This window comes from Sus scrofa, chromosome 13 (genome assembly GCF_054392235.1).
Source record: "Sus scrofa isolate SSC_HxYL_T2T_F1_AM1 chromosome 13, Sscrofa_HxYL_maternal_Yorkshire_Landrace_v2.0, whole genome shotgun sequence".
In the NCBI taxonomy this organism is placed as follows: Eukaryota; Metazoa; Chordata; class Mammalia; order Artiodactyla; family Suidae; genus Sus; species Sus scrofa.
In genome coordinates this window covers 142,598,371-142,623,485 of record NC_139395.1, presented here as the reverse complement: position 1 = coordinate 142,623,485, position 25,115 = coordinate 142,598,371, and the positions used below count along the sequence as shown (strand labels likewise).

Here is a 25,115-nt window from a genome sequence, read left to right as displayed (position 1 = left end):
GTAGAGAAGCTAACAAGTTCCAAGGAAGACAGAGATAAAACACAGACTTGAGCCACTTGTCCTTTAAGTATGTTGAGACCCAGACTTTTAAGTGTGACTTCATTGATCTCAAAACCAGGAATCCTGTGTTTGCCACTATTCCAGGTAACCATCTCTCTTTCTGGGAGAAGATTGTTCAAAGGTACTATTCTTAAGGATCTTATTTGTTATAGATTTGTGGTTGGGCTAACAACTTTAGAAGATTTCTTTTAAGAAAGTGTTTCCAGCATCTTAGGAAACATGACTTACTATATTTATGGGTTAAAGATACAGAAAACAAAATGCACCGTGACATTAATCTTATGTCTTCTTTATTTAGTTCTTTTGCTACTGAAACAATATGATGTAATTTAATATTTGTTTAGCTTTCCTATGCTTTAAATTTTTTCAAAATCAGAAGTGCTATTAACATAAAATGCAATGGCAGGATTTATTTAAGACATGTTTACTGTCGCCTGAAGCCATACTTGAGGCTCAACAGTTTTTCAATGCTCAACAATGCAGACAGAACCATATTAGAATTTATTTTCATCCCACTGCTCTAGCGTCTTCTTTTGACTACTACCGGCATTTCCGAGTCTGTGTTACTTGAATGCAAAAGATTATCTGATAGATTTGGGTCTGAAATATATTGAGACTTCACTCCTCCTTTCCTGATGACTCCTAAGTCTGACACTGGAAGTGAGATGGTAATAATGTAATACTATTTACTCCTTGCGAGGTATGGCACATAAGACTAGGAAGTGACTTGAAATTGAAATGCTGACTTTCTTTATCTATTAAGCTGGATCCTAAATGATTTCATCTACTCGTAAATAAACTTTCTTTATGGACAAAATTTGAATGTTCATTTTCCTCTCAGTTAGTATGCAAATCTTTTTGCAGCATTCTAGCAAAAGAGAGTGCAACTCATTTTCTGTGCTTATAAATTGTTCATGACCATGCTCTCTGACGGCCAATTCATGGCTCCATCTGCAACTCCACAAATCTCTTTGCCCAGATAAACTTGGTAGAGTAAATATAAGGTACTGAAGAATATGAATTTGGGATTAAGGGGAAAAAAAAAGATATCTCACACAAAATTCTCAAGTCTATCATTTTAAATTGTGAAATTTCTTACTGTTATTGATATTTTGTATGTTAGGGTCTAGGAAAATAAAAACATCACTGACCTTATCAGCACAATTTTTAGGGTTACCCATAAATGACATTTAAGGATTTTCTCATTGTACATGAAAGGGCCTCAGTTCAAGAGAAAAACAAACATATAACAAATTGCTACAGAGGAGCACTTTTTTTCCCTCTGCAGTGTGAGTTACTGTAATCTTTAAGGCTCCACACAGAGAACTAAGATAATTGTGTTAGAATAATTATGGTTTGAGTCTTTTAAAACAAAGCGATCAAGGTTATTGGTTTTTCCCCTCTGATAAAGAGAGAAATGTAAATCTAAACAGGAATGTCAATGGATCTTAGATTGACCTTAGCTTTGGAGAGGGTTAAAATCACTTCTTTGTACATATATTTAACACCTACTAATGCTAATGGGATGGACTTCCGTTTTCATGTAAGGAATTGATTCCTCTGCTTGAAAATAATATTCCAAGTAATGAAACTCCTCCCTTTAGTTAAAATGTGACAACAAAGGAAAAAATGAAAGGTGCACAAAAGCTCCTTAGAGAAAGCAAAATCTGCCTGTAGAAAAAACAAAGTGGTTTCACACCCGTCTATGGTGTTTTGTAGGGTAGGAATCTGACTCACAATATATATCTCCTGTCACTGCTGAGCTGAAGAATCTACCTAGAGATTTTTTTTTTCAATTAAAATTCTGTAAACCCAACAATAGGCTCTGCTGTGGAGCTTTTAATTAAAAAAAATGATATAAACTCATATTGTCTCTAGGCACTGTTTGTACTGCAGGATTAGACTGATGAGATGTTTGGATTTTATTGTTCTAAACATGTGTTTCAGTTGGTGCTATCGGACTCGCCATGCGAAGAAAATGAAATGTAAGTAAATAGAAAGAGGTTCCATGGTTTTATTTAACCTTTTGAAAATACAAAGAAGAACAAAGGCTCATGTCATTTGAGAAGACCCAAATGAGTTTCAAATGATCATTATAATCGTGCAAGAAAAATACAAATTATCTTTAAATGCAAATGGCTCAATTTTTCTAAAAGCAGAAAAGATGCACTCTCATTATGATCAGCTTTGTTGAATAAACAAGGGACCTAGTTGATTTCTATCTAATTTGGCTCACTGAATTTTCCACCTTTGAGATTTTCAGGGTCTTTTAACTTCATGAAAGAATCATGACATCTTCTATGTATCCACATGCATAAGTTACAGGAATAATGGGAGGCAGTTTTCTGGATAATTTGGTTTCAAAAATAAGCACACCTACAACGATCTAACCTGTATGATGTGTACATTTCATTGTGCTTTTGATATGTTATGTGAATAATTAACTCAATTTTCTCACTTTTCCTTCTGTAGGCTTAATGCTTCTCAAATTCTATTCTGGAGATGGGATAAATGTGCCATTAATAAAGCTGCTAATGATTAATGATAACTGTAATGTGCTGTGACTTAGTGTAAGTGTCAGAAAGTACTTGTGCCAAGCACTGTTTTCTCTTGGGTGTAGCCCTCACTGCCAGTTGGCTGTTTTCATTATTGTTATCTGCTACCCTCAAGGCCAGGGTCTCTGGGCACTATCTCCAAATTAATAGGCCATACTGGGTGGGATGCTTTCCTTGGCCCTGGAATCCTTCACCTTGTTTATGGTGGATCATCCCATCATTGATCACCTGCTTGTTAAATGTGTGCCATTCTTTCAGCTTCTGCCTGGCTCTCCACTGCTCTTTCTTTGCATTGATTTTGGACCTGGTTTTTTTTTCCTCTGTCTTCTTCTGGTGTTGGTGACATAATGGACTTTGGACTACTGATGTGTTTACCTAACTTTGGACCTCATGGCTGCCTCATCTTGTCCCTCATCTTCTGCTTTTGACCCAGAACACTGGAATAAAGAAATTCTTAATTGGGAAGGATCATAAATGTTGAATCTAACTCCCCAGTCAACGTGACAGGACAATACAGTACTGAGGAACTTGATAAGCAAGTCCCTGAAGTTACTGGCCTTTTTTTCAAGTGAAGAAATTGAGACCCAAAGAGACACAGAAACAGATTAATTGCAGGACTTAAACTAGTACTTAAGTATAAGTTTTTTGCCTATACCATTTTACATGTAAGTGTCTGTTCTATTTGTTATTATTTAATATCATTGTTTTTGAATAAAAACAAGAAGCTACATCAAATGTAATGTAACTTAGCAGAAAATAAAGACAGGGGAGAGAAATGGCTGATTTTGTAGGGAGCTGGTATACGGTAAATAAGTGTATTGAAGATAGACACGATATCTCAACTCTCCTGCCACCACAGAAGGTATTTGTGGGATCATTATTAGTTTTGTCTAATTTTTTTTCAAATTCCAGACTATTTTTTTCTGACATAACCTGCTCAATTTGCCTTATAACAAAATTTTTAGTATAAACAATGCATTTCTAGGCTCTTAAACATAATTGAAATATACTAGTAATTTAATATATGAAATAAAACATAACAGAGTCCATCTGCATAATTTATACCTTTAATCCTTTCCCTTCCCTGGAAATAATCAAGTACACTGGTGGGGATGCATGTGCATAAATACAGTAATTTATAAAACATAAGTAAAATCATACACATACCGGGTTCTGTAAATTAATTGAATTAATACATTGCTAATGATAGTCCACCATATTACCTGGCTTGGGAAAGTTAAGCATGTTACTAAGAGTGAGTAAGTAAAAGGCAGAGCTTGGATTGGAACCTGGGACTGACTCTGGAGCCCGGGATTTTCACTACAAAGCCATATTGCACACCTAATATTTACATGAAATTACACACCTGGTGAAAGATCTGAGGCAGACCCGATCCATCCATTCTTCTAGATACTGTACAATTTACCCACTGCAGATTAGTTAGGTCAGGCCACCCTTGTCTGGGTGATATGATTTGGCACCCATCTCCACCCCCCCCAATTTATTGTAGCTGAATTGCACTCTGGCCTATGTGAAGAATGACTTTTACCAAAAGGACCCATGAAATTTGTTACTGTATTTATTCCAATGCTACTGTGAAGAAACATTGTTTCTGTGGTCAAAGCCAGCCTCCTTATGAAGCCCCACAGTTGGAATATGTCTCTCATTTTTACACCAGGAATAGCTGTGCATCTGGTGAATAATGCTGCATGTTTTTGTTCATTTTAGAGGACAGTATATAACCAAGTCTCTCTCTCATCCTATTAACTGCTAGAAAGCTTAAGCCAGATCTGTAGTTCCATTCTAATTTTATGTGTGGGATTTACTACCTTCAGTTTACAGGCTGATCTCACTCTCGGCTTATTCTCTGTGTCTGATACTCTCTGTGCCCTCGTTTTGAGTATGTTTTTGTATTATTAACATTTCCTTAAAGCGTTTTGGAACACAGGGTATTGAATGCATTCAGGCAGTGCTCCATACAGTCATATGAGACTAGAGCTAATTTTACTGTCTGCAGTTGCAGTGCTGCGTGGGGGTAAGAGTCATGGTCTCCACAGCCAGACCACCTGGGTTTAAAGCTCCCTCTGTCACTTCTGCCCATGTTATCTTGGACAAGTTACTTAACCTCTCTGTGACTAAATTTTCTCAATTGTAAAATGAGTGTTATAATACTGTGACCCAACTTTATAGCCTTTTAAGTTAGAAACTGAGTTAATTTACATGAAGTTATACAACTGGTTCAGAAGAATGGCTAGTACAGGAAATTATGGATAATTCCAGCAGAGAAATGGATAGAACTACTCTGCAGTTTTCTTCTATGTATCAAATTAATGAATTTTCAGTTAAACTTAGGTCCAGAGATTCTCAGCACTGAGAATAATAAAGACCAACTAGTCCAGCTTATCTTGGAGACAGAGGTGAGTGACAGCTTGAAGTGAGATCTTAATTCTCTGTTCAGGAATTGAACCTGGGCAGCCTGGATGAAAATCAGGAGTCCTAGTCACTAGACTAGCTAGAGGCTAGAAGTGGAATTGCCCTGATTCTTGCCCCCTGTTGCAAGCAAGAATGTTTCAAGGAGGCAAAGACTGTAAAAACAGTTATAAAGTTTATTGCTAGAGTCACAGTACATGTGGAAGACCACACAGAATAATTTCTTTATTTAAGTCAGAAGTGAAGAAGTAATACACACACTAAAAAGGAGAGCAGATGCAGGTGTAACCCTGAGAGCAGAGTGCTCCAGAAAGGTGATCTAAATCACTTATATAGGACAATTCTTCTGGATATTTGTTTACCTTTGGCTAATTACCTTCCTTTATTTCCCACATCTGACTAGACACAGGACCCTCCCCAGTATGCTTGCACCTGTTTTGGCAAAGATGGATTGCAGAGCAATTGGAGCAGGGAAAACCCATCATCAGGACTTATGGCCTGGTGTCCCCTCCTTTTTTGACCTCTAGGAGTCTTACTGCACATTGCATAACTGGGGGAATCTCCTTGACCCCAAGAGTGACTGAGGTGGTTATTTTATCTTTCTACTCCAGCAGAGCTCAGCTCCTGCAATTAACTTTTTTCTTGAAGTGTCAAAGAGAAACAAGGCCCAATTTACTCAGCCTCATAAGTCCCAGCTCTTAGCCCAACTACCTCCTACCTCACAGCCATCCCTATAGAGCAAGAATCACCTCTACAACATCAAAGTAGGGCAGTAGTTGTTCTGGAAAGGACAGAAATTATATCCTTCAATAGCTACTTCCTGAGAGCTCTGATTATTGGAACCGTCTCCCTTAAACATTATGGTCAGTTCTCACTTCTCCTGGATATTCTTTTCTTTGTGGCATCCTCATCCCAACTTGATCAAGCATAAGCACATCTTTGGATAATAATTTCATTTTAAAAATATAACTTTTGGAGTTTTCTTGTGGCAGAGCGGGTTAAGAATCTGGCATTGTCAATGCAGTGGCTTGGCTTGCTACTATGGCGTAAGTTCAGTCCCTGTCCTGGGAACTTCCACAGCTGCAGGCATGGCCAAATATATATATATATATACACATACACACACACACACACACATATATATGTATACACATACACATACACACACATATATACACACACACACATATATAACTTTTTGTATACAGACGATCTTGCATCTAAGATTTAATTACTTAGAATACTATTTCCTTTCAGATACAATTTTAATTTTTTTTAAGAACTCAAAGAAATTCTGTTTAAAAGTTGAACTAAGAAAGACATGGAAACAATGGTGGGGAAGGAGGCATTCAGGGCCAGAAGACCTGTATTCTATTTTAAATGCTTTGGTCACCTAGTGACCTCCCCATTGTTAGACCTCCTCAGTGTTAGAGTGTGCAAAATAAATGATCCCAAAACAGCCTGCAACTGTGAAATTACATGATCACCTTGCATTTCTCCAGCTAACTGCTTCCTGACCATTTTATTGCATATCAGAAATTTCACTGGTGTCTGCACAGGGTCAGAAAGAGAAAGTGAAGTAAATCAGTCTGGATGATTGTTGGCACTTGAAAAAAATATTGAGTGGCTCAAAAATATGGAAAAAAAATATTGAGAACGAAGAAGTAATATGAGATAGTTAATATTAAAATTTTGGCATTTTAATAAGCATATAGTCTCTTTTAAAATGTAAAGAAGAGAAGCAGAGATTTATATAGGGGGGAAAATGAAGTAATGTACACATCTGGTCATGAGCTTAGATTTCAAGATTTGAAACCAAGAACCTTTCCTTCTTTTACTGGGTCAGGACACCAAGAGAATTTCCCTATATTCATCTTTAAAGTGGGATACTATATTTTAAATATTTTATATTTTAATATATTATTTAAAAATTACATAACTGTGAGTGATGCATGTACATTATAAAAATCAAAAAAATAGAAATATTGAAAAGATAATGTTGAAAAAACAAAGTGTCTCATAATGCTATATTCAACAGAAGCAAGTGTATTACTAATCTGATGTATATGCAGCCATACTAACTATATAATATTTAGGGAAATTATTATATTTGTGTAAAAGAAAATAATACACAAATTAGAATTGATCTCTCTATATTAATTTACTTAATAAAGCTTTAATTGTAAATATAAATCTATATTCCTTCTGATGATTAATATTTCTTTATAAGGATGTGCCATTAATTATTTTTAAAAACTTTATTGGTGATCAGTCTTAGGATGCTTTCTAATCTTATACTTTAGCTGCCATTATTTTCTCCTGTCATTTGTACTTACGTACTCGGCTAAACCCTTTCTGTGAACACACACACACACACACACACACACACACACACATACACACACATAAAATCTTGTCTGGGTGATTGTTTTTGTCTTAAATAGTTGCCATAACATTTTTAAGTTGACAATTCACATATGTTAAAAACTCACTTTTGACCAGAATAATGATAAGCATGACACACTGCATCCTTAAAGATGCTGGGAGCAATAAATTAGCTGACATTTATAAATGCTTTCAAGCTGAAAAGTACTGAGTGTTATTTTAACAATGGCCGAAGAAGACATGATTAAGTACAGCTCCATCTCAGAAGCTTATCAGGCAGTGATGAACAGCTTTCCACTGTTTAATCCCAGAATACTTTAACAGAAGCCCATACACCAAGGTGTGAATAAAGTCCATCAGCGAAACGTACATTCAGTACACCTGTCTGGCATAGCAAAGGAGTCTGGAATGAAAAGCACTTACATGTCTACCCCTGAGTTAAACCTCCTGAAAATTATACTTTGAACTTTGTGTCACCTTTCTAACCCCAACTCAGGAATGATTAAATTGTGCCTAGACACTCAAGTGGTTTGACCATCCTGATGGACAATCAACTTCTAACTTTGGTAAATGGTATGTGTGACCACACATAGTCATTGTCTTTCTATTCTACTCTATTTCTGTAGCCAGGTTACAAGCCTGTTATCCTTTACCAAGATATTAAAGATTAATAGATTATGAATTTTCCTTGGAGAATTTGCATTTTGAAGAACTCTAGGTCACTGAATAGAGCTGTTATCTCCCTAATACCTAATACCTATGACACGTAGCCCTGAAAGTTTAGTCATTACCTTCTCAATCCACCATAGTTTCATAACTCTACAGAGTCAAACCTATTATAGTGCAATTATCTATTTATGTATTTGATAGTTTCACATGTACCTGTATTCTCTGTGCCTTAAATTAAGTGGACGTACAATAAACAGTTGCTTGATTATATTGGGGGGGGGTGCAGTGAGCAGATGATTGTTAGGGAAATAGGTGTGGTCAGAATAAATATTATGGTCCAGCAGATTAAACCTTGTCCATCTAGAGGTCCAGCACTAACTTCTCTTCCTTTACCATCAGGTGCATAAACTATAAAGATCAATACACAAATGGCTGGTATATCTGGTAAGGACATCCTCAATGTGTGTTATATAACCTTTAGTAGCACATAAACACTCCTTTTCCCAAATAAGTGTGATAGCATGTGAAATCACATGGCTTAAGATAATTTTAGGGATCATGTGGCTCAACATACATAGAAACATCACTATCAGGGTGTTGGCCCGTGTTTATGTAAACACTTCCTGTGACAGGGAAGTTACTATTTTCTTTTTTTTTTTTTTTTTGGCTGCAACCACATTAAATGGAAATTCCTGGGCCAAGGACTGAATTTGAGGTGCAGCTGCAATCTACACCACAACTGCAGCAATGCAAGATCCTTGGAATGTTTTTTAAGAACAATAGTTTATTTTCAAGTTGGAGATTTTTAAAGGTAAAATAATTATCCTTTCTCTTGAAACCTCCCAAAAATGACTCCACTGATTTTTGTTGTGACCTAAAAAATCATTCAAAGTAAGGAGTTCCCACTGTGGCTTAGCAGTAACAAACCCAGCTATGATCTGTGAGGACTCAGGTTCGATCCCTGGCCTCAAGCTCAGTGGGTTAAGGATCCAGTATTGCCGTGAACTGTGGTGTAGGTTGCAGATATGGCTCGGATCTGGCATTGCTGTGGCTGTGGTGTAGGCCAGCAGCTACAGCTCCAATTCAACCCCTAGCCTGGGAACTTCCATATGCCATAGGTGAGGCCCTAAAAAAAAAACCTTTCAGAATAAGATATAAAAGAGTTGTTATAATATCCTAAATCTTGGCTTCTGTATTTTCCAAACTTCACATTACTGATTTTCTCAGTTAAATGGTGAGGTCCTCAAAGACAGAGACCCTGTCTTGTCAACCTTTGAATCCCCACCCCCAACATCTAAAATCTACTTAGTCACTTAAATACTAGCTACATGAATGAAGAGATGGCTGAGTGAGAGGAGTAATGGATGAATGACTTAAGGAACCAAGATGCTGCTCCTTTGAACAAACCTCCGTAATTTCTAAAGAGAAAACATTCAAGATTAACTTGACAAGACTGACCCATTTCAAGCTCAGTGAACATTCCAGAGTCAGTGAAAAGGTGTGAGTGGTGGTGAGAGATTGCTTAAGGAATTCAGCCTCCCAGATTGCTTGCAGTCAGTCTTTCTGGGGTTTTGCCCCCTTTCCAGGAAGTAGCAGAAGCCCTTAACTTCCTAGCATGCTCCACCTCACTCCTCCTCTGCTTCTTGTGGCATCAGGTTCTTGCTGCTGATTTTCCTGGTGGCTCTTCACTGTGGAGCAGTGCTCTTCTGCCTCCAGTGCTGGGTGAGGAGATCCCAAAATTGTTCTCCAAGACGCACCGTGGCTGTTTTTGCTGTTGGAGATTTGGACCCCGTTTATGGTAAGTTGGCTACACATTTCTAGACTTCCTCTTTAGAAACCTTACAGTTTTGTGTGAGTTGAAAATCTAACCTGTGTAAAGAATATTTGTAAATATATAACACAACATAATTTATTGAAGACTCAAAGACATGCACTGGGGAGAGAGTCAAAGTGTGAAAACTTCAGAAGAAAGACTCTCCAAGGAAAAAATAGTATTTTGATAGTTGAGTATCAGGCTAGAACCTAAACATGTTGCTCAGGTAACAACAGAAAGGAAGATATACACAAGGCTAGCCACTCTGAGTGACTGGTAGGGCTTAAGGCACAGAAAAACCTCTCCAGGCTTTTGATATTCTGTCTGTCCTACCCCGTGTCTCATTTACTAAGCTCTCTATTTCTCACTTACCTGCAGTTATATTGAAAAACACTTTCGAGATTGCCTGCTGCTAATACAGAGCCTGAAGTCCTTGCGATCGGGCAGGCAGCGAGTGTCAGTACTGGTGTTCTTTCTTCCCAGACACCCTGGCAATATCCTGATCCTGCCTGATCCCAACCCCCACTCCCAAAACCATCCCCTTCCTGATATTTTCCAGTCTGCATTAGGAGGTAGGAATTGGAGGAAACCGGAGCCTTGAGTTATTCGCCATTGCCACCCTCAGCTGTGAGTAGATAAATGATCATTTACTGCCTTCTGGGAGGTGACAATTGATAATTTATTTCTTCTTGTTACGCAGTACCCTTATCCAGAAACTGTCTGTTGTGAGACTTTCCCTCTAAGGCACGGCATTGTGTATGGCAGTTGCTGCAAGAGCGCTTGGTAGAGATTAAGAGCGGCTCTTCAGAAACTTGGATTCGCACAAGATCTTCAACAGATAGAGCAGGATAGGTACTGAAAAACTAACAATTAAATAGAAAGTGGGGTAAAAATAAAGTGTTTCACCATCAAAATTCAGACCAAAGATTTAGTGATTGTATTCACTATTGGCTTTTTAAAAAGCCATTATTTAACAAGGGGAACACATTGTCAATTTGAGATATGGTTATTTTGGAGAAGGAGAATGAAAGTCTTCAGTGAAAATAAGTCTTTCTCTTAAATGCAAAAACACTTTCCACTGAGCATACAGGGAAATAGGGTCCCTGACCTTCTAACAAAATATGTTAGTCAAGGGGATCAACGTGGTCACATTTATCTATTTTTTTAATTTAACAATAGATATTTAATAAATAAATACAATTATGTTTCTTCCAACTTGACTTGAGTTTCTAAACAGAAGCCACCCTGGTCTTCTTAGCCTTTCTCTCCCTCTTAGGAAGCCTTGCTAAGATGGCCCTGAATCATAAAAAAAAAATTAAATTAATTAATTAGGTAAATTAGCTACCCTGTTATGCAGTTATAACTTTTGAGGCAGTTTAGGTGCCACAGTGAATTCCCCATTCATATAATGTTTTTATATTTCCTGGATGGCTACATGATTTTGAATTTGTTTGAACTTCCCTGAATAAGTACGAGGGTGAGAAAAAAGGTCAAGATTGATATATTGGTAGTTCCTATTGTGGTGCAGCCTGTAACCCAGACCCACACTGGCCTTCCTTTCCCCACTGGATTCTCATGATCCTTTCACTTCTCCAGGCAAATGATCCTCCCAACCCAATATTTCCATAAAAGGAGAAATGGTTATTTTGGAGAAGGAGATTATTTTTTTTGCTCTCCAAAAAGGAAGCAAGGGAACGACCTTGGGATCTTTTGATGGCTCAGAGGGAGGTAAGGACCAAAACTATAGCTTCTTCCTCCATAGCCCTCACTAAGTTGGAGCTCCCAGCCTGGATCTAAGTCCATTATTGCTGGATTCAGCTGTCTGCACTGCAGGTTAGGGGGTTTCCCTTTGAGTCTTCCCTACAGCACTGTCTAGAAGCAGGAGAGGAAAAGGGGAACTCATTTGAACAATACTGGTGACATACTAAAATATGAAACAGGGTTTTTGGACTCCCTGCCACCCCTTGAACACGAAGGGAGAAGCATGACATTCCCTCTTGAATACAAAATGTAAGAAATAATACATTTAAAACATTTTAATGATGAGACTAGATTTGATCTATTAATCTTGAGTTCCTTCAGGACCTTCATTTTACTTCTTCCAAACTTATTTCACATTATTACCATTAGTTGCTCAATACATTCATTAAAAGAGAGCTCCTCTTTTTGACCTGCGGGTCAGATTTTTGACTCTCAGAATCCCACAAAAGCTGCCCTCAACTGAGAAGAAATAACAGGAGATGGCTGACCGACTATTCGAGGCTGAATTGGATTGAGCTTTACTAATGTTAAAATATACAACAAAGGAAATTGTTCTCATTGGATTCCTGACAATATTTACATGGTTCAAGTTGTCAATTATCTTCATTAGAAATATTAAAGGGAGAAAGGAAAACAGCTTAGGAATCCTTGTAAAATATGTTCAAGGAAGGCTTTGCCACTCCACCCTATCACAGTATCTGATGAGGTCTCTGTCTGGAAAAGGTCCTTAGGAAGCTCAGCCAAACACCCACCTCAAGAGCTTCTCCTGGACCAATAAGCTTGCCTTCTCATAATTCTCTGCACACCTTTTGCTCAGATTTCTCAGTTTTTCTTACTCTCTTATAGGATCTATGCTTCCATGCCATAATATGCTATGATGAAGCTCTTTAGGCACCAATAAAAGGAGAATGAATCCCTCTGATACCCCTGGGGAGAGAGAGTAAGGAGGGAGGGGTGGCACTGTTAGGGAAAGAGGAGGGAAAGAAGACCAAAATTGAGTTAAGAAAGTGGAAGGGAAACAAGAGGAGAAGGAACTTAATAGTCTGAAGTTAAAGATATTTTAAAGTCTGAAATTAAAACATATTTATTTTATGTAAGCCCTAAATTATGCTGTTTTCTTCTGCCTTGGGTCAGCCTCCTCTTCTGGGACCCAGGACCAGGGTCTCCTAAACAGTCCCTTCTTTTGTTATTATCCTGCCTCTACCCCCTACTCATCTTCTGAATCTAGTTTTCCCCTATCATCTCTGCTCTAACTCCAGAAGGGATCCATTCAGTGTTCTCTGATTTCTAGAAAGGGATCATCCATGAATTAGTCTCTGAGACCTTCTTGCTCTCTCCCCTCAACCAGCAGAGCCTAACAATTCTGATATAATTCAATTTTTTTTTTTAAGCACGTACATTTGGGATGAAAATAGCATTTCAAAGTTTTCATTCTTTCTCTTTTTTTATTACAGTTGATTTACAATGTTTCTTCAATTTCTGTTGTACAGCAATGTTTTCTTACTTCATTATCTTACCTATTTTAATGATGCATTTGGACACCCTCCTTTCTGATAATATAACAGCAAACAGGAGATTTGTAGCGGGTTTTTTTTTTTTTTCTTTCCTCAAATTATAAATGGAGAATGAGAACACACACTGAGTCACAGAAATTGACTTTTTAAAGGGATATATGCAAATTTTTAGTAAAGATGGGAAGAGGAGAAAATTATTAGAACTGTCACACAAACATCCATATCCCAAATATCTATTATTTGTGATCAGTGCTTTCTACTTTGTAAGACCATGCACACAAGAGAATAAGTAGAAAATACACATTATTTTAAGAAATAAAACAAAAAGTTTTGAGTTTGTTAGGTTAATTACTTTATCTTTTAAATTTATATTTAAGAAACAAGTAGTGACAAAGGGGTTTCAAAATTTGTTAAAAAAACAAGATTTTTTTTTCAAATTCACTGAAAATATGGATGAAAATATTTTCATTGGAAATAAGATTGTGAAGCCAAATAAAAGCCCTTATTTATAAAGAAGTAAGACATTTAAAGGTAATGAAGAGAACCAAGTTTGGTATTTGGGAGGGGACAGAATAAAGGGCTTGAAGCAGAAAAATGATCAATTGTGCATTAGAGAAGAGAGAACTTAAAAGCTTAGGAGAGTGATCCCTCCCAGTGTCCATCTATATTTTTTAATGAAAAATATGTTACCATAAGATATACACTGAGGGAGTTCCCATTGTGGCACATCAGAAACAAATCCATCTAGTATCCATGGGGAGGTAGGTTCAATCCCCGGCCTTGCTCAGTGGGTAGGGTAACCGGCGTTGCCGTGAGCTGTGGTATAGGTCACACAAGTGCCTTGGGTCTGATTTTGCTGTGGCTATGGCATAGCCCGGCAGCTGTAGCTCCAATTTGACCCCTAGCCTAGGAACTTCCAGATGTTGGTGGTGCAGCTCTATAAAAAAGAAAAAGCAAAAAAAAAAAAAAAGAAAGAAAGAAAATATCTACATTGAATCCTTTTCTTCCTCCCTCTCTGGGATCAGAGCTGGGTCCCCAGTAAGGCAGCAATCAGGTCCCATGCCCTTCCTGAGAAGACAAGGAGGTGAGAGCAGCAGAGATATTCCTTCCAGGATGCTCATCCAGGCTTAGGTTCTCCTCGGGCTGATTTCCCCGATAATGCTGTCTTTGAACTATCCAATCTCCCTGACCCCATTTCTTCTGCAGTTTCAGAAATAATCTTACCTTTGTCTCAGAAATACAAATACTAGTCTTCCATCCATGATTAAATGTGGGTGCTCTGATTTAAGAAAGGGAAGGGGCTGGATGGAGACAGACAAGAAGGTGGTTCTTACAAACTCTGCTCCTATCTCCCCTTCCCCCTCCCAGGATCCTGTCTTATTTTAGGGTCCTTTTCAAAATGATATTTTCCTAAGCTTTATGTTCTACTTGTAGATATTCTGGGGCTCATTGTAGGAAATGAATGAAGAGTATGTCCTTTAGGCTCTGTCATGGAAGGGCATGACAATAGTAAAGACATATTTATTGAGCATTTACCATGTGTCATTCTCTGGGCTAACTCTTGACATCTCTCAATTCATTTATTCTTTCCTACAACCCCATGAGCGGTTCAGTATTATTCTGGACACCAAAGATGAGGAAACAAAGGTGTTTAGAGAGAGCTGAAATGTGACTCAAATGCAAGTCAATCTTAGCCTCCTCCATGTAAAAGAAGAGAATGAGCTAGAGAAGGGAACAGAGCAGAAAGAGAAAGTAGAGGCATGTTAAATAAGCCAAGTCCTTTGGAATGGTTTTTCTTATTTTTTAAATTTTTTTATTTTTTTGCTTTTTTAGGAGCCACACCATGGCATATGGAGGTTCCCAGGGTAGGGGTCTAATCAGAGCTACAGCTGCCGGCCTACTCCACAGCCACAGCAATATCAGATCCGAGCCGCATCTGCGACCTACACCATAGCTCATGGCAACGCTGGATCCTTAACCCCCTGAACAAGGCCAGGCATTGAACCCACAACCTCATAGTTCCTAGTCAGATTCGTTTCCACTGTGCCAAGACAAGAACTCCTGGAATGATTCTTAGTAAGTTGGGGAATCTGAACTCTGGCTATAAAAATTCAGCAGTGGGGTTCCCTCGTAGTTCAATGGGTTAAGGATCCAGCATTGACACTACTGTGATCAGATCTGTGGCACAAATTCAGTCCCTGGCCTGGGAACTTCCACATGCTGTAGGTGTGGCAAAAAAGAAAGAAAGAAAGAAAGAAAGAAAGAAAGAAAGAAAGAAAGAAAGAAAGAAAGAAAGAAAGAAAGAAAGAAAGAAAGAAAGAAAGAAACCTGAGCCCTAAGTGTATTGCTTTTATAAAATTAAATAACAAACTCTAATATCTTCACCAACTGTTCAATCAAAATCATAGGATTTTTGTAGGCATTTTAAACTAAGCTCTATCAGGTTTTTGATTTGTCAAAAGATAAAAATAATATCTTAAAAATAATGCCTGTTCCCCTCCCACTTACATGATAATGTATGTAAATATTCTTTGAAAAAAATCACTTACATGTGGAATCTAATAAAAAGTGGTACCAAAGAACCTACTTAAAAAACAGAAAAAAAAACTCACAGATTTCAAAACCAATCTTGTGGTTACCATAGGTAAAACAGTTGTGGGGAGGGAGAAACTGGTAGGGTGGAATAACAAATACACACAACTGTATAAAATAGATGATTAAAAAGAACCTTCTGTAGGGAGTTCCTGTTGTGGTTCAGTGGGTTACATACCCTACCAGTATCCATGAGGATGTGGGTTTGATCCCTGGCCTTGATCAGTGGGTTAAGGATCTGGCATTGACGTGAACTGTGGTGTAGCTCACAGACGAAGCTCGGATCCCCTGTTGGTATGGCTGTGGCATAGGCTGGCAGCTGCAGCTCCAATTTGACCTCTAGTCTGGGGACTTTATGTTGAGGGTGTGGCTTTAACAAGAAAGAAAGAAAGGAAAAAAGAGAATCTATTGTATAGTACAGAAAAATCTACTCAATAGTTTTTTATAATCCATATGGGAAAAAAGGAATGGATATATGTGTATGTGCTGATTCACTTTGCTGTACACCTGAAACTAATATAACATTGTCATTGTACCTCAACTTACAATGTTATATACATTTAAAAAAATGATTAAGTGATATACAAAACTTTCTGAGCTTAGTTATGTTTACAAACTTGGTTTGTATAAGTTTAAAAGCAATGGGCAGGAATTCCTGTAGTGGCTCAGTGGCAACAAATATGACTAATATCCATGAGGACACAGGTTCAATCCCTGGCCTCACTCAGCGGTTTAAGGATCCAGGGTTGCAGTGAGTTGTGGTGTAGGTCACAGGTGCGGCTCTGATATGGCATTGCTATGGCTGTGGCTGTGGTATAGGCTGGCAGGGGCATCTCCGATTCAACCCCTAGTCTGGGAACCTCCATATGCCATGGGTGCGGCCTTAATAAAATAAGATAAAAGTAAAAGCAAAGGGCAAATATGTAGTAAAAACGTAACAATAAAACTTTCCTTCCACAAAGAGCAAGTGTTAATATCTTGTTGCCTGGAGCGTGATATTAATAATGGCAAGAGTGGGGAGTTCCCATCATGGCTCAGCGGTTAAGGAACCTGACTTAGCATCCACAAGGACACAGGTTGGATCCCTGGTTTCACTCAGTGGGTTAAGGATCCTGCCTTGCTGTGAGCTGTGGTGTAGGTCGCAGATGGGGCTCGGATCCTGTATTGTTGCGGCTGTGGCTTAGGCCGGCAGCTACAGCTCCAATCAGACCCCTAGCCTGGGAACCTCCATATGCCATAGATGCAGCCCTAAAAAAACAAAATAATAATAATAATAATAATAATAATGGCAGTAGTGGAAATAAATCTGAGCTAATAATTGTATCTAGTCAACCTGGTCAACTCCAGGTAGAATGATAGCCAAGTTACCTCTGATGTTGTATTGGACATGCCAGGAGCAGTTCTTCTGGAAAATGGGCAGTGTTCACCACTGGTATGCACAAGGGAGGGAAGTAAGGAGGCAAGTCTGCTTTGTCAACGTTAATTCTGTTTTATCCAGACCATCAGACTTAGCCTACATCATCCTAAACTTCATAACTGTTCAAGGCTGTAAGTCCAAGAAAGTTTTCATTCAGTAATCTCAGTGTTGTAACATTAACAATGTTAATGATTGAGTCATTATATCCACTATCTTGGGACAGACCATGATGGAAGATAATATAGGAAAAGGAATGTATGTATACATATGACTGGGTCACTTTGCTGTACAGTAGAAATCAGTCCAACATTGTAAATTGACTATAATAAAAAATAGGGAGTTCCCACTGTGGTGCAGCAGAAAGGAATCCAACTAGGAACCAGGGGGTTTGGGGTTCGATCCCTGGCCTTGCTCAGTGGGTTAAGGACCTGGGGTTGTCGTGAGCTGTGGTGTAGGTCGCAGACGCAGCTCAGATCTGGCGTTGCTGTGGCTGTGGTGTAGGCCAGCGGCCACAGCTCTGATTAGACCCCTAGCCTGGGAACCTCCACATGCCGCAGGTGCAGCCCTAAAAAGGGCAAAAAGACAAAAAAATTTTTAAAATAAAAAAAAATAAACTAAGCAAACAAAAATCGTTCTTTAAGATATTTAATTAGAATGGTTTGGGGAGTGATATTGTAAATAAAAGAAAATCACATTTACCCCTAGCATAGCATAGTTCTTGATATATAGTAATAATGCTAATACTAATATCACTACTAATATTAGTGATAATCAACTTTAATGTGTGTCAGACTTTGTTGTAAGCAGTTTGCATTCATTTAGCCTTACTTTTATAAATGTAGATACTACCAGTAGTTTTTTATTGCACAAGAGCAGTGAGGTATAAAAAGTTTGTAATGACCTAGGAGTAGATTATTCAATTAAATAAATAACTCCTTAAGAAAAGTTTTGAACAAGGAGGTGAGATTTATATTCTAAATATGGATCTACTCTTCATATATTATATTAATATTTGAATTATTATAATTTGTTCTGTGAACCAGTGAAATACAAGATAAGACAAATATAAATATGTGGAAATCCATGATTCTAGATAAATAGTATCCACTCCAAAGTAATAATTTTGAATAAGTTGAATAACTTTGGATTCCAGTGACACAGCTGTTGCCTAATACATAATTACTCTTGGAATCATTTGGATAATTGTGTCATATTCTTTGGAATCTCCTTGATGGTATTAAATCTTAATATTTAAATTTTTTATTAAAGTATAGTTGACTTATAATGTGTCAAGTTCTGCTGTACAGCAAAGTGAGTCAGTCATACATACATATACATTCTTTTTCTCATATTATCTTCCAAAAGATTCTATCAGAAGAAATGCACTAAACAGTAGGAACTGTGCTATACAGTAGGACCTCATTGCTTATCCATTCTAGATGTAGTAGTTTGCATCTACTAACCTCAAACTCCCAGTCCATCCCATTCCCTACACCCCTATCCCTTGGCAACCACAAGTCTGTTCTCCATGTCTGGGAGTCACTTTCTGCTCTGTAGATAGGTTCATTTGTGCCACATTTTAGATTGCACTTATAAGTGATATTGTATGGTATTTGTCTTTCTCTTTCTGACTTACTTTACTTAATATGAGAATCTCTAGTTGCATCCATGTTGCTGCAGATAACATTATTTGGGTTTTTTTTTTTAAGTCTCAGCAGTGTTCCCTTGTCTATACGTACCACCTCTCTCTCTCTCTTTTTTTTTTTTTTTTGCCTTTTGCTGTTATGAATATAGGGGTGCATGTATCTTTTGAATTGCAGTTTTCTCCAGATATATGCCTGGGGGTGGGATTGTTGGATCATGTCTATATTTAGTTTTCTGAGGAACTTCTGTACTGTTTTCCATAGTGCTGGTACCAATTTACATTCCCACCAACAATGTAGGAGTTTTCCTCTTTCTCTACACCTTCTCCAGCCTTTGTTATTTGTAGACTTATTAATGATAACCATTCTGATGGGTATGAGGTAGTACCTCACTGTAGTTTTGTAAATATTAATCTTTAAAGATGAAGTCAGAACCCTTTTTCTGTCATAGGCCACACAAGACATATATTTGGCTTTGAAAGTGTATGGTCTCTGTGGGGAGTATTCACCTCCGTAATTACAGTGCAAAAAGCAGCCAGAGACAATATAAATGGACATGATTGTGCTACAATTGAATTTAATACACAAATACAGTCAAAGGGTCTGGTGTAGTTTAAGAGCATAATTTCATCTTTGAAGGTAAATTTACAGTTATTATTACTGTTTTGGGAAAGAGCGATCAAGTCATTCCCAGAAAGATAAAGACTCACGTGAAAAAAAGGCAAAAATATAAAGAGAGAGATGGCTACAAAATAGTACTATTTATTTCCCGTGTGACTCAAAAGCAGTTTTTCAAGCCAATACTAAGAGAACATTTCCGAAAGAAGTACTAGAATAAGTGCGTGATCTCTCAAAGTGATCTGCTTAAGGAAGAAAATGCTTTTCTTTTTTTGACATTTAATGGCTTGTAGTGTGTATAATCTAAAGTCAAGACCACAGATTTCAAAATTTAAAATTGGAAAATGTCTTCTGTTTACTGTGTGTGTATACTTTAATTGCAAACTTTTCACAACTTAATATTTTTACCATTCATCATAGAGATATGTTGAAATTAATCAATTGCATCAGTTGCAGTTTACAGAGCATAAATATCAAATAATGAAGTTCAGATGTAATACTTAAATGCTCTAGTGAGACTTGCATACTCATGATGGAAGCATTAGCTAAAATGCCATTAATGTTTACAGGAATCTTGTCTTCTCATCTACCAAAAAGGATATTTCTTCTAGTCTCAGCTGTTAAAGTGTAAATGCTTCTGATGGATTAGTCAATGATGGTCTAATTGGTTCATGAGAGCAAATTTTCTTGCTGTAATGACTAAACTATCACTGCAGAGAGTGAGATGACTGTAAATTTTTTCTCAAGGGTACAAATAATTTTCTGTTTCTTCAGTGATCCAAGAAATGCCAGATTTTATTAGGCAGTTCATGTGCTTCTGTTTTATGCTGACTAGAAAGATTATTATAAGTCTCCATTTCTCTTTCCAGGGACAGAAGCAGCTGTGAACCCAACTGCTGGAACTCACCTTCAAATTCAAAATACTGAACTGTATCGTGTTCCGTGTTTTGGCACTTTAGGCCCTCCACCTCCATATGAAGAAATTCCAAAATCAAGCCGATTTTAGATCTGGATCATTAATTGAAAATATTAGAAATATTTAAAATTGCAAAACGCTAAATTTAGGAATGTACTGGGAATTCCTGGAAATCAATTAACATAGTCTACAAAAGGACAAATAGATGAAAGAATGAATGTAGGAAAATAATTTGTGTTATGGAGATGTTTCCATAGTAAATTAGTGGACTCTTTGTATATTAGTGGACTCTTACTTTTATGCTTATAACCAAGTTTCTCCATGTACTCAAACAGGCAGTAATTGATGCATGGAGTGGCGTCCACTAAGTTTAAGATTTCACTCTAGGACGCATCACAGCTTTTTCTGCCTCACTCTCTGTTTTAATCCAAGCTATTCTCTGATATGGAATCAATAAAAATTTCATAGTGTAACAGTGACCCAGAGATTCATACATGTCCAGACCCGGAATCAGAAAGAGAACATTTGAATTGGGGTGAGGGGAGAGAAAAGAAGAAAGAAGAACTGTTTGGAGTTGAAGGGTGAGGAATGAATGAAGAGGAAGATTAAAAGTTCAAGGGGTTGTACATCTCATCCTGAGGAGGGAGAAAGTGTTGGCAGAAGCTGAGGCGCATGTAATTCCACAATGTGGAGAAGAGGCACTCATTTCATATGGGTGAGTACAGGCTCCAGAGACCAGAGTCTTTCTCTGGTGACACAAGACTTGCCATTTCTTGCAAACCATGATAAGAACCCTAGGTATAGATATCAGTGTTCCCACTGAGGACTCTGATTAAAGAAGGAACAATGAGAGATCATCAAGTGACATTTTTGAGGTGGCCATGGGCCTGGGGACCAGGAAAAGAAATCCATGGCCGGTGCCATATGGTCTTCAGCTGACAAACGTGTTGGACAGAACGACTGGGACCTCGACTTATTTGCCTAATATACCTTTTAAATTAACTTCAACCAAAGTTATCTCCTAATCTTTTCCCAAACTTGTTTATACAAATATCTCCCTTCTCGGTTGATGTTAACAGTGACCTACTAGGTGCTAGACCTGGAGTTAGCTTTGAGTCCTCCTTTCATGTGACTTCCTACATCAGAAAAGTCCTTGGTTTAGCTCTACTATATATATTCTCTCTATAAAGTCAGATTCTAAGCAGTTCTTACTCCATCTCTGTCATGAACCACTCACTGCCATTTCTTGCCTGGATTACTGCAATAGCATCTAAACTATTCTCTTCCAGCTAGCTTTGCCGTCTGTATTTTATTTCCAACACAGTATCTAGAATAACATTCTTATTGCATAAGAAGGATCATGTCCCTTGAGTAAACTCAAATGACAATCACTCAGAGAAAAATGCCAAGAGTCCTCAACACATGGATCTATAGGATCCATAGTCATCTAAGATCTCCGTTCTTATGACTCTCCCCATACTTATTTGCTCTAGGAACACAGTTCTCAAACCTACCAGGTATTATCTTACCTCCATCTGTCCTTTCGGTCCTTAGTGCTTGCTGTTTCTTTTGCCTGTAACACTCTTCACCTGGATATCAATATTGCTTCACTCCTTCACTTCCTGTAAGTCTTTGTTGGAAAGTTACCTTCTCAGTGAGGCCTACCCTGATCACCCTACTTTAAATTGCAATTTCTCTCAAGCCTTGCACTTCTACCTCCTTGTCTCAGGGACACTTTTCCTCTTCCCATAGCACCTATTATCTTCTACTGTACTATATAGCAAAATTTTATTTATCATCTGCTGGTGGTCTTCCCTTGCTAGAATGTAAATCCATGAAGGGAGAAATCTTGTGTTATCCACTAATTCATAACCCAAGCTTCTTTTTTTTTTTTTTTTTTTTTTTTTGGTCTTTTTCTAGGGCTGCACCCACAGCATATGGAGGTTCTCAGGCTAGGGGTCTAATCGGAGCTGTTGCCGATGGCCTATGCCACAGCCACAGCAACACCAGATCCGAGCTGCGTCTACAAACTACACCACAGCTCATGGCAATGCCAGATCCTTAACCCACCGAGCAAGGCCAGGGATTTAACCCACAACCTCATGGTTCCTAGTAAGATTAGTTTCTGCTGCACCAGGACGGGAATTCCATACCCCAAGTTTCTAAAGAAGCCTGATACTTAGTATGTAATCAAACATACATATTACTAAACATACATATAAGTAAATTCTCTAGCTCTGGAAATTAACAACAACAAAAAAACCAAACTGGATGAGAATTTTATAAGGTTGAAGCTTTACATACCTGAATGTGGGTAAGACTCAGGGACAGCTGATTGCTGTATCCACTGGTGAAAAACACCAAAAGAAACTTGTGTTAATATACTCTAATAATCCTTAATACGTGTGTATGGCCTTAGGGCATACATATTGCCTTCAGATTTCATTCTCCTGACAATTTTGTGACCTTGCTATTCCTAACTTAAACTTATACATGGTAGATTAAACCAATCCATTCTTTTCTTAAACCTGCTAAGACTGTATTAAAGAAGTAAAAATGCTTTTTAATTCACAAGAACAAAGAGAATGGTAAGAAGGTGATGGAAAAAAATTAGCAACAAGTTTTAGTACATTGGAGAGATGTCTAAGCTAGATAACAGATAGATAAATCATAATTGACTGGAATTTCAGTATTTCCACTTTGCTAAGTGTCTTAAGGAAAGAAACTGAGAATAATCAAATTCATGCTGTACCAATGCAGAAATATCCAAGAATTAAAGGCAAGAGAGGTGAAGAGAATTTAGGAAATGATGATGAACTTGACTTATAGAAGATAGCTTTGAAGCAGCCCAAAGAAGAGCCAGTTCCAATCAGAACATGACAATAAGTAACTGTAGAAAAATAAAAGCTAAGATTAGGGAAAAATGTGTGATGAAAATGCAGTAATAAATTAACTATTGGTAAATAGAAAGTGAAAGAAATTTTAAAAAGTCAATTATAAATCTATGAAAAACAACGAAAACCATCTCCGCCTCCAGATGGTTGTTATGAATAATGTAAATAATTAATGTTAGGTTATAAAATGGAGGTTATTCATATTGACATAGCAGGCAGAAAGGGAAAGACTGGGATGAAGGAACATGTCAGGATATAATAAGAAATTAAACCCTAATCTTATGTAGAGTCAATGAATAATATCTAATTTTTAAAAATCAATAAATAGTAGTAAATTTCATCATTTGGAAATTAGGTCATAAATACCTGAAGCAAAATGCCAAAAGAGTTGAAAATTATTTTCTTTTTTCTTTTCTTTTTTTTTTTTTTTTTCGTCTTTTTGCCATTTCTAGGGCCGCTCCTGCAGCATATGGAGCTTCCCAAGCTAGGGGTCTAATTGGAGCTGTAGCCGCTGGCCTACTCCAGAGCCACAGCAACACGGGATCTGAGCCGTGTCTGCGACCTACACCGCAGCTCACGGCAACGCTGGATCCTTAACCCACTGAGCAAGGCCAGGGATCGAACCCGCAACCTCATGGTTCCTAGTCAGATTTGTTAACCACTGTGCCATGATGGGAACTCCAAAAATTATTTTCTTAAGAAATGGAACTTGGAGATAATGCTGTAGGACTAGGTAGAGCAGGGAAGTGCTGCTTTTCATCATGAGCCTATTTGACTTTTAAAACTAAATGCATAGATTTCTAAGGTATCTCCAAACTGTTCTCCATAGTGGCTGTACCAGTTTACATTCCCACCAACAGTGCAGGAGGGTTCCCTTTTCTCCACAGCCCCTCCAGCACTTGTTATTTGTGGATTTATTAATGATGGCCATTCTGACTGGTGTGAGGTGGTATCTCATGGTAGTTTTGATTTGCATTTCTCTTATAATCAGCAATGTTGAGCATTTTTTCATGTGTTTGTTGGCCATCTGTATATCTTCTTTGGAGAAATGTCTATTCAGGTCTTTTGCCCATTTTTCCATTGATTGATTGGTTTTTTTGCTGTTGGGTTGTATAAGTTGTTTATATATTCTAGAGATTAAGCCCTTGTCAGTTGCATCATTTGAAACTATTTTCTCCCATTCTGTAAGGTGTCTTTTTGTTTTCTTTTTGGGAGGGGGAGGGAGTGGGAGGGATCGGGAGCTTGGGCTTATCAGACACAACTTAGAATAGATTTACAAGGAGATCCTGCTGAATAGCATTGAGAACTATGTCTAGATACTCATGTTGCAACAGAACAAAGGGTGGGGGAAAAATGTAATTGTAATGTATACATGTAAGGATAACCTGACCCCCTTGCTGTACAGTGGGAAAATAAAAAAAAAAAAAAAAATGGTCTGCCCTCTAAAAAAAAAAAAAAAAAAAAAGCTAAATGCAGGAGTTACTTTCATAAAAAGAAATATAAAGTTAAACAAATAAATGTTTGGCAAATTCATACTTTATAATTGCAAACAAAGGAAGTCATACCATTAGGAAAAATGTTAAACATAAATGCCTCCAGGTAGAGAGGCTACAGGTGATTTTATTTTTATTCACATTTTTGATTTTTCAATAATGTGTGTACATTGCTTTTATAATTGAAAACCTCAGCAAAATTCTGTTTAAAAGCACACATACACACACACACACACATCCCACTACCTTCATTCAACAAATGAGAAAAATGGGTTTTGGAAGGGTAATCAACTAGTTTAAGGTGCAGAGCTAATTAATTTGAGAGAAAAAACTAGAGTCTATATATTTTGATCTT

The 25,115-nt window shown here is 37.6% G+C and overlaps 1 protein-coding gene across 1 annotated transcript; it reads left to right on the top strand.

The window, feature by feature from the left end:
• TMEM207 (transmembrane protein 207) lies at positions 1 to 23,337 on the top strand. Its single transcript, XM_021070050.2, has 5 exons — positions 1 to 144; positions 2,008 to 2,045; positions 8,499 to 8,543; positions 9,755 to 9,897; positions 20,327 to 23,337. The coding sequence occupies exons 1-5, from the start codon at positions 70 to 72 to the stop codon at positions 20,461 to 20,463; spliced, it is 438 nt and encodes a 145-aa protein (XP_020925709.1). The 5' UTR covers positions 1 to 69; the 3' UTR covers positions 20,464 to 23,337.
• Positions 23,338 to 25,115: the final 1,778 nt, after the last annotated feature.

Bases quoted from the DNA above. Each gene is read 5' to 3' on its own strand.
- TMEM207 (XM_021070050.2), top strand. From the start codon at position 70: ATGTTGAGACCCAGACTTTTAAGTGTGACTTCATTGATCTCAAAACCA. The intron at 8,544-9,754 runs GTAAGGACATCC...TTGTGGCATCAG, and splicing joins ACAAATGGCTGGTATATCTG to GTTCTTGCTGCTGATTTTCC. The intron at 9,898-20,326 runs GTAAGTTGGCTA...TTCTCTTTCCAG, and splicing joins AGATTTGGACCCCGTTTATG to GGACAGAAGCAGCTGTGAAC.